This window comes from Leguminivora glycinivorella, chromosome 3, assembly GCF_023078275.1.
Source record: "Leguminivora glycinivorella isolate SPB_JAAS2020 chromosome 3, LegGlyc_1.1, whole genome shotgun sequence".
Lineage (NCBI taxonomy): Eukaryota > Metazoa > Arthropoda > Insecta > Lepidoptera > Tortricidae > Leguminivora > Leguminivora glycinivorella.
The window spans coordinates 23,087,976-23,105,779 of record NC_062973.1 but is presented as its reverse complement, the minus strand read 5'-3'; the positions used below and the strand labels follow the sequence as shown (position 1 = coordinate 23,105,779).

The following is a 17,804-nucleotide window of genomic DNA, read 5'->3' as shown; positions in this document are numbered from 1 at the left end:
AGTTATGTCATTCAAATACACAAATGTTGATTCTGTAGGCAGTTCCTCCTAGGTACCGACCGCCAGTACGTAAATACGTACATGTCATGTACGTAAATGGCATCGTTAGCTAGGCGTGTCTGTTTGCCTATCGGCTTAAACGTTTCTGACATTGTTACTATGCCTGAACAGGCTTGTGTACTCTCCTCGTTATGTCACTGCGGAATTGTGTTAATACTTAAAAGCAATGACTTTATAAGGACTGCTGAAGGCCGCGGTTGCGACCTATTTATTTGGAGATAAGCAGGTTTAGTTTTGCAAAGCTTTACTCTTCTTAGAGTGGATGTACCTACGCAGTTTTTCTCGAATTTTCATTGTGTATTCTGTGACATTTCCCATTTCATCGTTCTAAATATTATGATATTTAAAACAAGAATTGTAATACAGTCATCGACCTACACGCATAATAAGCATGCTCTATATAAAGATGCGTATGCGCACAATGGGCAAGGTTGAAGAAGCCACTACGTCAGCGTCGAATTGGCGATTCCTATCGTTGAGACCATTGTTCAGAATATGTCGCGATACGTATTGTTCCAACAGCTATGCGGCAGAATAGCGAGTTTTAATGAGCCGTATACGCGTTATGAATGTTTATACATTTTTGCATTTGTTGCGCGTAACGTGATACTTTGTAACGATCGTAGGAAAGTGCGGATCTCTCGGCGATTTCTATGTGTATCTCGTTTCGACCTCTGCGCGCGTCAGGTGTCGATCTTTCTTTGCGCTGTCTATCTGACGCAAGGTTTGACCGCGCCCTTTTCGTCCAGCGGATATCCGTATACCTACATTTACGAGTAAATCAGCACTTACATAATTCGTGTGTTGTCATATTTTCATTGATTACAACATCAATGGTCTATTGCGAAGTCGAACCGGCTTATTTTACGACAAGATTTCATTAGTAGTCATTGATGGTTTTTAATCTTTTCACTAATTTGATGCAATATTAGGACAATGAAACGTTTTCTAATTAGGTGTCCACATAGTGTAGCAATTTGTCATTGTCTAATTATGGACGCTTTCTGATATTGAGCTAAGATGCTGTCAGATTTATTTTATAGGCCTAGATGCGCAGATATGATCTAGGCGGCCGGATGATGCAAGAGGTTAAACAAAAAGCTCGTATTAAGATTACATGTGGTGGACGGAAGGCCACGTAACCGCGTCCGTCAGCCACGGCGGCAGCTTTCTCCGAGTTTCGGCGTCATCACTCATCAGTCACTGGTGCGTCAGGTGCTGCTGCCGCAGGGTCACTGAACCTTACGATCCGGCTTAACTGACGTAATTTACCATTCAAATTGATACAATAAACGTTGTAGGTCAAAGAAATTTCAGTCAATATTTTTTTTACAGCAAGACAAAGCAGGGCAATTTTCAAATGTGTGTGTGTGCCAAATAAGAAATACGAGTACATCGTTGCAGAGATGCAACGTTTTCTTTTCCATGAGAATCATAAACTCATATGTTGTATTTTCGCTCGAAACTCTTGCTTTTAAACAGCTTTTAATTATATTTGTTGAGAACTTTCGACAGTTTACGCAAAGCGCCGACTTTTTAAGCATATGTAAACTCTACATTTAAATGATTTTGTGTAAATTACACGTTGTTTCTGTTTCCACCAAGATGGTGAATGAAGTTGTCATCCAACGTTCAATTATCCCTCGGGCCTTATTACTCAATCCATGTAGGGCGTCTTATTATCGAAAATAATCAGCAGTTGGCCATAACAATACCAAGAATTTTGACGTGAGCTTTACAAATGTCAAGTTACGTAAAGACGGTGTCCGTCCGAATCATCTTGCAAGTATTTTTGTCACGAAAATAGCTCCGACTTATAATTGCAAATGAGATAAAAACGCAGTGATAAAATTGCTGATTTGTTAACCAATACTCAGACAGTTCATTCATTTTATAACGGCAAATTAACATAATTCAATTCGCATAATTGCAGAGGTAAATTGCTTTTTACACCTGCCGCGATGACGAATGGACCAGCATTCTTCCATCGTTGCCAAAGCCCCTTTCAGGGAACTCGTCTGCAGCCTGCCCTTTCCTTGCACATTGACCAGTTTTTTAATCGTGAATAATTCGATGTTTTCCCTCAAGCCCTCATTATAGTTATTACTAATTATACGAGTGTGGTCATTTAAGTAAAAATCACGTTTTATTACCCCACTAATTTGACTCGTGGAATTTTGAGTTGAGCCGTAGTTTAAAATGATATAATAACAATGTACTTTTCCTCGTTTTTATGGGCTTCCTTTCTACTTTGTAACACTTGGGATGTGAATATGTTGCCTATTCATATAAATGTTTATTGTTTAAATTCAAAAGTAAAATTAATTCATTGACAGTGCGTCATTAATCAATCATTTTGCTGTGTAATTGCTACAGGCGCTGTAAAATAAAATACCTAAGCATTAGGTATCTAGACAATTTAGCAGGCCAATTCGAACGTAGAATGATATCTAAATGATGTGTGAATAGGTACATTGATAAGTCCGAATGCACGCAAGTTTAAGTCATATATTCGACTTACTTACTTCGACGGCAAAGTACATATGTCAGAAAACGACGACTCAGTGCCGATTGTTACTAATTTACTGAGAATATATAATTTCTTCGGACATATCCAATATGTCAAGAGATTCTCTTCTTGCTTGCTCTTTATTACTGCAGCCGCCGCGGGAATATAAATTTCCTACTTATCATTTACACCTCTACAAAGTTGCGAGTCAGGTTGCCGCGCGTTGATATCTAGTAGACGCGCGCGACACCTCGCGGCCGCGCGTAGCTCAAAACCTAGCTTGTCACTAGCACTGCGCAATTTTATTAACATAATATCTTGCATCACCCTATTAACCTAATTCGGCTTAATGAACGAAAGGACTTTCCATTATACGTTTGTCATTGTGCGACCGGTCGGTCGTCGAAAGCAAAATTCGTTCAACACTTTCGACCGGTCGTATAAAGAGTGCGAGCAAAAACTGGTCGCAGTATATCTAACTGTACTCGCGGGGAAGTGGGTCGGACGCGCGGCCCCGGGCCGTAACCTCGTAACTTGTTATCCTACCCTAAACTAATATTCATTTTCTGAATATTTTAATTTCGTTGCGACACAACTGCTCATAATTGGGACAGTGTCAGCTACAATTCTTTATAAAGATCGAACCAAAGTTCAAGATAATAACGACCAATATGCCGTTGAAAATAAACTACGTTAAATAACATGTAGTTTTAAAATATGGCGATTAGAAGACTCTCAATACTATACAATTGAATATGGATATTAATTACTAATTAGTCTCGCTGACTCGCTCGATTTTGGTCAATGAACTGAAACTTTCACCCAAACGTATGCATGAATCGAATCGGTTTAAAAAACGTAACAAATTACTGTATGACGATACAACAACACGGTAAAATTCGATTGTGAAAGTACGAGGTGTCGTATTGATGTTTACGTAGTTCTTTACACACAAAAATCCTCGATTGAAGTGAACGACACCGTGTCAAGGTCGCCGCTCGTCTCCGACTTTCACTGCTAGACGCTACGGGCCTATGTCATTAGGATTTTCGAACATATTGCTATTGATTCATTAGAGATTTGCATTCAACCGGTATCGTTTGTAACCGGATTTTAGCGGTACGTGTGCATAGCATACATACCCCTCCGTTTAGCCAGAACCTTTTTCTCAAACGCGCATCTAATGATATTAAAAACTTATTAGACACATGTGCGCGTTCGCTCTCATGCTCACTCATACGTGTGCGAGCGCGATGGGTTGATATCAACAGTGAATTGGCTTTACATTTGTATTGAAATTGATTAGTGAATACGTGTTGGTTGGTGTCGAAACGATGCCCCACTCGATCATTAATCGCCACTAGAGGTGGTTTCGCAACCGATCGGACCATGGCCACGCGCGGTACGAAATACTTCGATAAAACGTTATTTGAACGCATCTACTCTTATCGATACTATTAACATTATATCGATCTGCTGTTGCATAAAAATACATCATAAAGATAATTTTAACTACGGCTTTTCAAAGCTACTAAATCTATGTTTTATGTCTAATATAGAACTTCAATTTCCGCTAACTAAAATATTGCAGTGTAGCTATATTTTTATTAGTAAATATACATATTATTTGAATTACCTTTTACTGTGTCGCTGTGCCCGTAGAACCGATAAAATCAATCTTATAAATGTATACAAACTTGCGTAGCTCTCTCAATTAGGACATTGGGGTAGGCGGTAGGTATTTTTATGTGTGCCAACTCAAACCAGGACAGAAATTCCGACCGCAGCGTGAATTCAAATGATATGTAAACAAACTACATATTTCGCCGGCGATGGGTCAAGGTAGATCGGTTCCACAAACTGGACATTCTTTTTCGACAGGCTGTTTTTTGTACTTCAATTTGAACGGTAAATCACGGTATATAAAGCACGCAAATAATTTATATCGACTGTTCTTTGTGGCACAGAATAATATTGATCTGTGTTGTAAAATTTTTGCTCTACCATTTTTGTTAAGGTTTTTTTACTTTTATTGTTGCCTTTTATTGTTGTTTTAAACCATATTTTAATACCATTATGCGTGCCTCTTTCTACATACACCAACGAGTTTTTATACAACGCGAAAGTAGATTCAGACTGTAAAACAAGACCATGGAAGGAGAGCCAGTCTGCATGGGCGGTTTGTTAGGTTACTGATTATATCGAATGTTTAACAAACTTCTTTATCGGCACACCTCAGCTCTTCTCGTTTACCGTCAGACATCCTTCCCGCCTGTTTCGGGTAGTACTTAAATTCTTATAAAATCTACGTCGCCAGTTTACCCACACAGAAAAAAAAAATTACTTGAAGCAAGTAATATTATTTGAGTCAAGATCTTTTGGGATTTCGATATAAGGAAAATGGAGAATTACTTAGATTAAGATATAAAATGTTTCGCATTATAGTTCTTAGACCAAGAACTACTTTTTTGTATCAACATTTAAATATCTCTTCCACTAAAAGCTAATAACTGTTGTTTCAAGAGAGAAAGCATTTTGACATAATTATTCCTTTTCTTAATTGAAGATTGAATGTATTTTGTTTATAATAGTATTAAAAATTGGCTCAAAAGCGTTAGTTCTTATTGTAAAATAGCACATATTCTCTTCAAATGATGTAAGGCTCTTTTTTCAAAAGCTAAATTGTTTGACCCAAGAATGAACATATTTAAAACAAGATATTTTCGTTCTTGGGTCAAACAATTTAGCTTTTAAAAAAAGAGCCTTACATCATTTGAAGAGAATATGTGTTACTTCACAATAATAATATTAAAAATTGGCTCAAGAGTGTTAGTTCTTATTGTAAAAAAGCACATATTCTCTTCAAATGATGTAATGCTCTTTTTTTAAAAGCTAAATTTTTTGACCCAAGAACGAAAAAATCTTGTTCTAAATAGCTGATATAATTTACTCAAGAGCGTTTTGTTCTTGTTGTTAAACGGCCCATATTCTGCCCAAATATGTTAAGTTCTTATTTTTTAATCTAAATGGTTTGACCCAAGAATGAAAATATCTTGATCTAAATAGCTGGTTAATTTACTCAAGAGCGTTTAGTTCTTGTTGTCAAATGGCCCATATTCCGGTCAAATGATGTAAGGCTCTTTTTTTAAAAGCCAAATTGTTTGACCCAAGAACGAAAATATCTTGTTCTAAGTAACCAAGATAATTTACTCAAGAGCATTAATTGTTCTTGCAAAAAAGTTCCTTTCTTGTTGTAAAATGGAACGTATTCCAATCAAATGAAGTAAAGCTCTTCTTTTAAGAGTCTTTAATTCTTCTTATAAAAAATGTCATTCTTGTCGTAACATGGAACGTATTCCAATCAAATGAAGTAAAGCTCTTCTTTTAAGAGTGTTTAATTCTTCTTGCAAAAAGTGTCATTCTTGTCGTAAAATGGAACGTATTCCAATCAAATGAAGTAAAGCTCTTCTTTTAAGAGTGTTTAATTCTTCTTATAAAAAGTGTCATTCTTGTTGTAAAATGGAACGTATTCCAATCAAATGAAGTAAAGCTCTTCTTTTAAGAGTGTTTAATTCTTTTTATAAAAAGTGTCATTCTTGTCGTAAAAATGGAACATATTCCATTCAAATTAGGTAAATCTCTTCTTCACCACGACTATAAGGTGTGCCGTTCTCGAGAATGTTCTCCGTTTCTTTGAGCGAGAACGTTTCTTATACAAAACGGAGAACATTCTAGAGAACGGCACAACATGAGCCACGACACTTTTTATACCGACGTTTGTGTATTTGGCGCGTTTACAAAATTTACCATTTTATTTTTGTTTTATTCTTATCATTTTAATGTCGTAAATGAAAATATTATGATGTATTTTTTTACCTATTTAACATCTTTAGTATTGTTTACCTTTATAATATGGTCATTTCATCACTATTATAGACTTTGCGGCAGTTATGACTTGATTAAATTACCTATCTAAATAAAACAATAATAAAATGGTAATTTTATAACTAGGATAAATACACAAATTTACACTTTAAAAGGAGAGCTTTAAATTTTAATGGAGTGCGTGTCCTTTTACAAGAAGAACCAGAAATACAAACTTAAAAGAAAAGCTTAATGTAAGTATGTTATTAGAATGCGTTCTATTTTACAATTAGAATAAACATGTTTATACAAGAAGAATTATCTTAACCAAAACAAGTGCTAATCAATTCAAGCTTTAACTTTTTACAAAAAGACTTGTGTGTTTCAAGTATGAATGTGTTTCGACAGTAATCTGTATTCCAGTCTAATTTATACAAGCCAAATTAGTTTCAAAACACATTAAATTTATTACCTATTCGGAAATAATGGAATAAAAGTGAAATGTAAGTTTCTCGTTTATTTTATGCACCAGTTAAAGAAAGTAATTACAAATTCAGAACTTATCAGTGTCACTATACAGTATTAAGATTGAATTTAGAACGGAATACATTTTGACTTATCAGTGTTATATCACCATATAAATTATACATAATATGTTTGAGCTACATGTCATGGTTCATTATTTTATTTTAAAAGCTTACAATCTTGAATTATATTTAGGTACTTTATTTTCACGAATTGCAATATGTTGAACACCAATTGATATGTAATAAAAATAATGATGATATTATTGTGTTTTTAATAAAATCAATTATACAACTTAGGCCGATAGTCCACTATCATATGTTTAGCATAGAAATATGATCATGCCTCCCTTTTTCTCCAACGTGAAGAAAAAGGATGGCATGTTGCCTATGATCATATTTCTATGGTAAACATATAATAGTGGACTATCGGCCAAAGAGGACGCTACAAAATAATTGAATCAGCACTAAATATAACCTAGTAGATAAAAAGGGATATTCTGACTTGGAATTACGTAATTGTTAGAGTACCTCTACAATATTTGCTAATAGTAAATGATTTAAAGAAAACAATATCTTACTCTATTTGTCTTAATTGAAGATACTCACTTACACGTAAAAATAATGAACATCAGTTCAGTTCTGCACCTAACTAGCTAACTACGTACAGAAAATTTAAATAATTCAAATAATTAAAAATGTCCTCTCAACACAATTAATACCTACATTTTTAATGATAACTTAAACTTTAGTATAATTATTATTTATAAAATGAGACATATAAATTACCACCTACTGAGCGAAGAGGTATTGGCATTTGATCAAAACATTCAATCAACGATATGTATTTGTATTCATTCGTTTTGTTAACTTGATATGCCTTTAAATGGGTACTGTAATTAATTATTTGCAACACAGAACACGCAAGGATGACGGACTTAAAATCTTTATCCCTGATTAATATATCATTAATTAAGAGGAATATTGGATTGTCATCTTTACATTCGTACAAAACAACGGACATATGATCATAAATATATCCGTTATTTTCGAAAGTAACAGTCGTGAAATAATTATCTCCATTTAAATGACACGGAATATTTACGCACTGCTTTAACTTTCCACACTTTGTTTTGTTCTCAAAGCCACCATTAGTTAAAAACCTGCTGCAGTCCTTTAATTGGCACCGTATTGAAATCGAATAGCATAAGTCTGTCCTACTCGCTATAGAACGTGATACTCTTTTTAGTTCTTTGTGTTTAGCTTCAAATTTAAAAGCCGAGTAAAATATAGGCGGTCCTAATTTATTTATCACACCCGGGTAATGTACCAAGAAATGGTATTTTGGTTTCAATGAACTTTTGAATAGCTCTATATACATTTTATGATGTTCTTTTATCAAATGTTTCAAATTAACTAAGTGTTCTGTGGAGATAGTTTGTTCGGTTAGTGTTTCTGTTAACTCTAATAAAAGCAAATAGTAGTTCCACACTTCGTCTCTTTCGTCAACGAAGTCACCGACAAAGTAACGGAAATTTCTTACAAAGCATAACATCTCCGACGCTGAAAACATGATGATACCATTACATAAATGCTGCTTAGTTACAGGTGGGGATGATTATGCTCGGATCTAGTATATGTGAAGTATTTCGTTCTGGAATTTAATTGGTCCAAGGTAAAAACCTTTTTGTTTATAAATGATTGTATTATTGATGCCATACTATATCTATGAACACCTTCACATAAATCATGCATGACGTCTACACTGGTATTTTCACAAGCATGGAAGCTGTCTAGACTGTTCCATACACAGAGTTCTTTTACGCCAATGTTATTGGCTAAACAATGGTTATAATTAGCTCGTGACCGTATTTTTTCTTCACTTTCTGAAATGGCAGTTTGGCATTCTTGTTTATTCATAGTACAAATTCTACAGTAATTACTGGCGGAAAAACTTTCCATGTAACCCATAATTGAATTAAGCCCTAAATTATCTCCTGATAAAGCAATCAAATAGAATTTTACTTTTAGTTTTTCATTATTAGAGAGTATGTCTATACCACAATTTTCCAAAAAATTCAATTCATCAAGTAATGGTTGAAAAACCGCTTTATTGCCAAAATTTACTCTCTGGTTGGAATAAAAAAGTAGAGCCAAGAAAATATTTTCCAGGCGACTAGCAAACTGCGGTGGAATAGTCGCAATACTACAATAAACAGCGCCAATTTTATGTTTACCGGCATGACTGCCTAATGGATTACCATTTTCGAAATCATCATAGTAAATATATATAGGAATAGAAATATCTGAGCAATGTTCATGTTCAGCTTTTAGTTTCCATAATACCCCATTAACAACGTTTAGCAATACATTTTCTGTGCTGCTAAGATATCTTTGATAGTCTAGTATGGTCTGCAGGACTTGTGGTAATTCTAAAAACAGCTTTAAACTATTTCTCAAAGGCACCAAATGAACGTATTCATCCTTTAAAGTCATAATCACTTTAGAATCTACTCGTTTTGGTGCCTTCGAGACACCGATTTTTTCTTAATTGGTTTAACTAACTTACCACTCGCATTAAACAAATTTATTAGTCTATGTTCGGTGTCAATTGCTTGAAAACAGTTTTTAAATATGTCCAAGCACAAACTTAAGTTCTTCATTGGCAATATGTCGTTACTAATGTTATTACTATTAATATTTCCAAGCACTGGAATTTGACTTTCTATGTAAGAAACTGAATCAGTAAGGAAACTTTTAAAAATATCGATTATGTTTTGTATTTGATTTCTTGGCATGTTTAAATTACTGTATAATTTCGATATAAGAAGTATAACAGATAAGTGAAGATCTTTTTTAAATTGCATTGTTATATTTTCACTGTCTTGGCTACAGTTCTCACTATTAGATTTAAGTTTAGTAGAACTGTTTAACTCTATAGGATCATGTGTTATAGTTTTATTGATCGATATATTAGTACACATTGGAGAATTCGGATGCGATGTTTTTTCTATTGGCTTACTATCAAGTCGGCGATTATCAAACAATTTATGAAAAAATGTCAAATGATCTTTTAAAGAATACTTTGTACAATACGTTCTCTGGCAATTTTCAATAGGACATTGATAATTAGTTTTTATTTTATGAATAAGTTCCAAATGTAAAATGTATTTTTTAAAAGTACCAAGATCGAGTTTGCACTCGGAACAAAGCATTTTATGAATTTATTTAACTTTTTCGAATGATAGGCGTAGTTGACGCCACAGAGTATTCTCTACAAGACAAACTTAGAACAAATCACGTCAATTGTAGATGGTGCAAATACCTTACACAATGAAATACTTTTTAAGTGGGTACATAAGACCAAAGAAATTTCTATACCTTAGTATATTTTTACATTTCAAGAACTTTTATAAAAAACGAAGACCAAATTTTACACATCTAAGTTTAAAACGTCAACTATATACGGTGGTACTGTATCATACGCTGTATGGATTTGATACACTTTTTTTTGAATAATTATGTGGAGGTGCTCACACACTTGGGGATACTTGGCGTGGAAAACGTGATAAATCTTAAACAATAAGTCGAACGCCTTTGCAGCTGAATGCACGTGGTATTTGATATCATCAATAACGATGTATATCTGGGCGAAGTTTTGTAGCGGTCCTTGTATGAGCACGAAGGGTTGAACGGTATCCTTCCGGGCTGCAGCCTTAGCTTTCTGGGCTGCGATTACGCTGTCGATATCTCCGGCGTCCTGCATTAAAAACATAATTTAAAAGTAATGCCATAGTTCCCAGGAATATCCCACTGCTCAGCAGAGGCTCCACTACAAAAGTAGAAGATTCCTTTTAAGAGACAGAGACTTAGTCAGATAGAAAATGGAATTTTAATGTACACAAAGTTTTTTGATTTTTCCCTTAATTGTAATTTTCATTCAAAAGTATTTCATTCAAGAAGTAAGAAGTAACGAATTCTAAAAAATGTTAAGTAAAATGTAACTTCATTATGGTGGCTCTTTGGCAACTTTGCATGCCTTACAGTTTACATACGTAATAATGATTATCATAAAAATTGAGTGGGAAAAATTAAATGGAACATATTTACCAAAAATAATTCAATTTAGCATAATTACATATTTTGAAAACTTATCAATTGTGATTGTGGATATATTTTATATACGTATGCTAAAAAATAAATAATGCTAGAAACATTATTTTGCAATAAAACTAAATGAAATATATTGAACTCGCTTGACTCGAAGAGTAAAATAGTAAAACATTAACTGAACAATTACACAACTTTTATAGGTAATAATATAAATGTATATTAATAATAAAATAAAGAGAATAAAACTTAAATTTTGATTGGATGCATACAATACTTACATCTATCTGAACTAATAAGCCCTGGATTGATTCAGTGGTTGAGAACTTGACTTTCCTAGATTTTCGGCCTTTGGGTGGTATTAAAAAACCTAGCAGGTAAATCTGCACCGGAATTTTTTTGTCTGAAATAAAAGAAATATATATGAAAATTACACATATTTTATAAAATGATCAAGTATGAATGCATCTACTAAACTATGACGATGATATACCGATATGGACACTATAAAAACTTATAAACTATACTCGCATTATACGAGTGGAAAACAGTCAAGATTTGGGTACTTACAAGTCTTACAACACATTCTATAGGTAAACAAGTAGGTACTTACCATCGTCAATGATATTCCCTAATCCTTCAATTAATGCTTTTGCATTATCATTTGTCACGACACTTTCTCTAAGCTTCAAAAGTTTCGAGAAAAATAGTTCCCAGTTTTTAAAGAAGTTAAGCGACTTCTCTTTAAACTGTTTCTCAAAATCCAAAAGTATCTGTAACAATAACAAAACAGTGACAGTATTAATTATTATATCACTATCCCACGCGGAACTGCCGCAAGCATCGTGGGCACCTTTGGGCAAGGAAGGAAGCGGGATATTTGTATACGTTTTACTTTTTAAGTTAAATTTATGTATAAGTAAGTAGTTTAGGTTCTAGGAATATTATAAAGGTCAAAAGTACTCGAAACCGACGAGCGCGCGTGTATGAGAAACGTAATTGAATGTGTGTGAAGCGAAAGTGCTTTGTCAGGATCGTAGTAAATGGAAATCCGTGATCTCTGCCTACCCCTCTGGAAAACAGGCGTGATTGTATGTATGTATGTATGAATATTACTTAATTCAGTTTTTGTTTTGGATTATTAATTATACAGGGTATATTTTGATAGCGGGTCAGTAAGCCATGAGATCCCGTGGTCCTTTGCGAAAATGGTCTAAGGAGAATTTCCCTCGATTTCGAATTGATGCAAATTGGCATTTACAGATTTTGGAAAAAAAACCATATAGGGTGCGAGAAGAGGGGCATTTTTGACAAACATTTTTTCTGACGCCAATCGATCTAATTCTTATCCAGGATCAAAAGCTTGTAAGGGACTAAAAAAAATCCGGCTAGAAAAGTCACAAATCGCGAAGAACTTTTCCCATACCATTTTTATGAATATAAAAAAAATTACATGCTGATTTTTTGATGCCAATCGATTCTATTCCTATTCAGTATCGATAGTTTCTTAGGGCTCAACTTGCGATAATGTACTTAAGAGCCACAAATTAAAGAAAACTTTTTCTACTTATTCACCATAGTAAAATGTATTGGTTTATGGCTTTTTGGTACATTACCGTAAGTTGACCCGTTAGAAACTATTAATACTATTAAGAATGGAATCGATTGGCATCAAAAAATCACCGTGTAATTTTTTTTTTATAATATTTATTATTTATACAAATTGTATGGGAAGAGTTTTTCGCGATTTGTGACTTTTCTAGACGGAAATATTTTTTGGTCCCATACAAGCTTTTGAAAGTTTCTCAAAAATGACCTTTTTCTCGCACCCTGTATGTTTTTTCCAAAATCTGTAAACACTATTTCCATCAATTTGAAATCGAGGGATAGTCTCCTTAGATAGCAATAGCACCACGGGATCTGATAGTTGCCCTCACTGACCCGCTGTCAAAATGCACCCTGTATATTAAGTAATGTATATTTCATCTGAAACAGAGTTACATATGAATACACAGTTATGATTCCAAATGATTTCCCACCTGATCAGTATGGGAAATGTGGGAATTATAAGACACTTTGATTGATGATTTGAAGTGTTCTAAAGGAAATATGGCATTTATCTTGATATTATTTTTTATGTATTTAGTGTAGTAAGTCATACTCGTAGGTTACAGAATTCATTTTAGTATAACATGGCCAGTAATAGAAATCTTATACTAAAATCAATTCTATTTATATAATATGTATATAATTTATTATTAATATAAGGTGGCTAGTTATTTTATTAGGAATGTCTTACCAGAGTATCTGCTTTGCCGTCTTTTAAAATGGCCCAGGTTTCGAGAAAATCATGTACAGTTTCAAATTTTTGTTTGTGTCTTAATTCAAAGGTGTTATTCCACCTTTCACAAACTTGGTCCCATGGCTCATTGTTATGTTTCAGCCAAATAGCGTCGTCATTTGAGGCAGTCTCTGAAATAAAACAAATAAAAAACCGGCCGAAAGCGTATCGGGCCACGCTCAGTGTAGGGTTCCGTAGTTCTGTATTTTTCTCAAAAACTACTGAACCTATCAAGTTCAAAACAATTTTCCTAGAAAGTCTTTATAAAGTTCTACTTTTGTGATCTTTTTCATATTTTTTTAAACATAATGTTCAAAAGTTAGAGGGGGAGGGGACACAGTTTTTTTTTCCTTTAGGAGCGATTATTTCCGAAAATATTAATATTATCAAAAAACTATTGGAGTACCTAAACCCTTATTCATTTTTAAATACCTATCCTACAATATATCACACGTTGGGGTTCGAATGAAAAAAAAAAACCAGTCCCCACTTTACATGCAGGGGGGTGGTACCCTAATAAAACATTTTTTTCACCACACCAAATGGTAAAGGCTTACTTTGCTATTCGAAAACAGATAGCAAAATTGCATTTTATTCACAAGAGTGCAAAGTAATTTCAAACAAATTATAACTTTATGTCTTAAGCTGGCTGGTAGAATTTACCAAATGATGATTTTGAATCATAAATATTGAATAGATTGATGGATTTGATTTAGTTTGATGTTTTATAGTCAGTATTTTGTTCGTGTTGGTGTGGTGAAAAATTTTGTGTTTCACTCGGTGGCAAAGTTTGTTTAACCTTCGTGCCTTGAAACCCTCGCAACGCTCAAGATTCCACTTTTTGAACCACTCGCTACGCTCGCGGTTCAATATTGGAATCTTTCGCTTGCTCGGATATCAATATTGGCACGTGCGGTTAAACAACTTTGCCCCCTTGTAAAACAAATAACTATTTCCACTGTCGGCGTGATTGATATACATACATATTGGTACCAAATTTCAGCTTTCTAGTGCTAACGGTCACTGAGATTATCCGCGGACGGATAGTTGACTACGGAACCCTAAAATTGTATCGAAACCATACTTTGTGAAAATCTAAAGGAAGAAAGACAACAGACAGACAAGAGTTAATTTCGCATTTATATTACCTATTAGTACGGAATAAGTATAGATTTTACCTTGATTATTTTCCACAGACTCTACATCTGTATCCGAATCCTTATTAGAGCAAGTGGATTTAATGCTCCTGCGCTTTGCTCCTGATATGTACAGGAGATTTCGAACCTTGTCCACTAATTTGCCTTTAGCGGGCACATATTTTCTTGAAGCAGATTTGCATGTTGGCACAGCTTTCATATAGTAGATATATATACTTTCAGTTGGGAAAAGAGAAACAATTTTTGCAGCTAGCAAATTGAACTCTTCTGGTTTGATGTTGCTGAGAAAAAAATATTTTGGATAATCTTCATTCATATTTAAGTAGGTATTAATACTAATTATAGAAACCAGACAGAAAACCATCACAACCACCCTTGACGTAAATGCATAATTTTGCTACCCGTGAAAGAATATTTAACTCGAAAGAATATTTAACTTGCACTAGGCGTCAATCCATCTGGATTGACATGCAAGTACAGTCACCTGTAACCTATAATATGTAATATCTTACGCAACGAAGGCTGCAAAAATATCTGCCACTAGTACCTTATTTGTGATATAATACATCAAATTGCCTTATGAGACATTGTAAGAGCGTATCAGATATTTTTGAGGCCTTCGTTGTGTAAGATATTATCGCAGGTGACTGTACCAAGCCTGAAACTACTGCTGTCTGGTCTCCTACAATCCATGAGCTAAGTACTTGAGCGGCATATATATATAAGCTTATATTACACTAATCTACATTGGATACTACTACATGATGATTACTGTATATATAATTTCTACAGGTAACTATACTACTATAGCTACTTAACCTACTACTAAGGTATAGGATAAATTACTTGTGGTATCCTAGAAGTAACAAAATAAAATAAATAACAAAATAAGTATTTAGCTGCTCTGGCTAAGAACTTAACTTATGGCAAATGTAATTCAGGCAAACATTAGATAACCTATGCCTATGACCACATGTAATAAACCCCTTGTCAAAAATATCTATCTGCCTACATAAAAAACTAACACTACATCAGTTCTACAACGGGCAAACATAATTATAAGTGGTTCAATAATTACTTGTTAACAATAAATGTGTAGTGATATTTCACCAAAACATCAACAATGATGTTTCTTTTTTGCGAGTTCAATTGTTTGTATTTTTGATAATAATTTAGAACACTATTTCCTTGTGGAGTAGATTGGAGGATAGTCTTCAAATCAAATTCTGGCAGTGAAAGCCTACTAGGTATATTTAAGTAGGAATCCAAATCCAATGTAATGTCTGTTAGAATAACTGACTCGTCTTGATCAATTTGCATCACTTCTGGATAGTTTGCTTTAATAACCATTAAATCTGCATTGAAGGAAGATGCAGTTTCAGTATCAGTAACTGAGTCTAAGTAATCTTGTAGTTTACTTTTTAGTTTTATTCGGTGCCCAATGTGTGGGCAAAGCTCTTTCAAGTAAGTATCATTTGAAACCAAATATTTGAACTGTTCCTTGCTTATATCATTTTCTGTAAAAAAAATTAACTTAAATAATTGCATATTTGATAGCTATCGAGGACCTCTCCTATGTATATTTAAATGGGAAATGAACGAAACATGCATCAAAAAAGAATAAATATCTTAAGTGTTGTGGTCGAAGAGAGACTGAATCAAAGTCTTCCACTGCGACATGGTGACAAAATCTATTTGAAATTCAAAATACTTGACATAAAATAGAACTATAGAACAGGCTGCTACCCATCTACTCGTAGTTACCAACAATATGTGATATGTGAGCGGTTTATAGACTACTGATGATGATACTAATTATGTACCTACTAACAATCTGTCCTTAACCTTTAGTTTTATGGAAAGTTGAGCCTCTTGACAACTTAAATGATCAACTACACATTAAATTTGTTACACTTCAGAAGACAAATGAACATCTTGATCAACCCGGAGATGTATGGCAGTTGCATCAAGCACAGTCATGTTATTTTGATTTAAACATTCACGATTTTCACACATTATTTGACCAAAATGGGACTTGATCGAGTATTAATATAACTTTTTTTATTTACATTGATGTGTCAAAATGCCCATTGTCTCGTTTTGATGAGATAATAAGTTTTTAATAGTTTAGTAACATACAAATATATCAAGCAAATGCATTGAATTACTATTTACTAACGTACATTTTACCTCAATGGATGTAGGTAATTTTGTTTAACCTAACATTTAACAAATATCTTGTACAGATGAGCCTCCAAAGTTTCGACCTAGCATATAATGAACCACTTCTCGCACTAGTGCGTAAAAAAAACACAATCTGTACTGAAAACTATTTTACCGCTCCCTGACCACTACCTTCTGATCTGCCAGCGATATACTAGAAAATTCACAACTTACTTTTGAAGTTCTCGACGACTTCTGACGGCACATCCCAGGATACCAATATGTTTTCTGTATCCTCTTCCATTATTTTAGTAGGTATACTTGCGATCGCGATCACTAAGTTAATTTTCAAATGAAACACTTTCACTGCAATGACAACGACGCAAAAAAGGAGCGAAAAGAAAAAGAACACACGAGCATCACATTCGGCCGTTAGCATTTGGTTTGTTGGATGACAACTTGAAAATGTTGCCAGTACCAGATTTTTATTTTACCCAATAAATACATCAGCCATAACAAGTAAGGCACTTACTTGTCATGTTAATAACCTAGATAATGTAACTACAGACGGTCAAGCAAATCATGAGAGTAAAAAATGGCGGCAAATTTGAATAATGTGCCCATACATTAATATCGTCCCATAGAAAATTTGAATTTTGCTCTCATAATATTTGCTTGACCGTCTATATTACAGTCGGGCAAAAAAAGTAGAAAATAATAGGGGCGCCACTGTCTATGTAAAACGTCTTGCATATTCCAACTATCTTTTGTATGAAAACAGTAAGTGGTGTAAAAAATTAGTTCCATTTCTACTCTTTTTTGCCAAGCTGTAATATGGGAAAGAGTAGAGGCACGAAGTCTCTTTACGTCTTAATGTTATTGCACGGCGCGATACGTCGCACAGTGGATCAACATGTGATGCTTTTTTGGATAAACTATTTTTAAAAATGCTATTCGACGGCAAATTATGTAAGAAATAAAAGTTGTCATGTAGTGTTTTTCAAAATAATGCGTATTTGAGGCAGGATATAATAAAATCTGTTTTTGTTTTGTATGAAACCAAAAAATAGGTACCT

The 17,804-nt window shown here is 34.0% G+C and overlaps 2 protein-coding genes across 2 annotated transcripts in view; one reads left to right on the top strand and one right to left on the bottom strand.

Annotated features, from left to right (window-relative positions):
* LOC125242643 (all trans-polyprenyl-diphosphate synthase PDSS1) overlaps positions 1-17,804 on the top strand; it is a 109,431-nt gene that overhangs the window by 67,884 nt on the left and 23,743 nt on the right. The gene's annotated exons all lie outside the window — the stretch shown is intronic.
* LOC125242644 lies at positions 10,198-17,554 on the bottom strand. The gene is made up of 6 exons (XM_048151480.1): positions 16,963-17,554; positions 14,587-14,846; positions 13,367-13,539; positions 11,681-11,840; positions 11,349-11,470; positions 10,198-10,717 (listed from the first exon to the last, which is right to left on the bottom strand). Exons 2-6 carry the CDS (start codon positions 14,762-14,764, stop codon positions 10,391-10,393), a joined length of 960 nt encoding a protein of 319 aa, XP_048007437.1. The 5' UTR covers positions 14,765-14,846; positions 16,963-17,554; the 3' UTR covers positions 10,198-10,390.

Coding starts and splice junctions, on each gene's coding strand:
- LOC125242644 (XM_048151480.1), bottom strand. CDS start 14,764: ATGAAAGCTGTGCCAACATGCAAATCTGCTTCAAGAAAATATGTGCCC. Junction 13,540..14,586: donor GTCTGTGGAAAATAATCAAG/GTAAAATCTATA, acceptor GTTTTATTTCAG/AGACTGCCTCAAATGACGAC. Junction 11,841..13,366: donor ACGGCAAAGCAGATACTCTG/GTAAGACATTCC, acceptor TTATTGTTACAG/ATACTTTTGGATTTTGAGAA.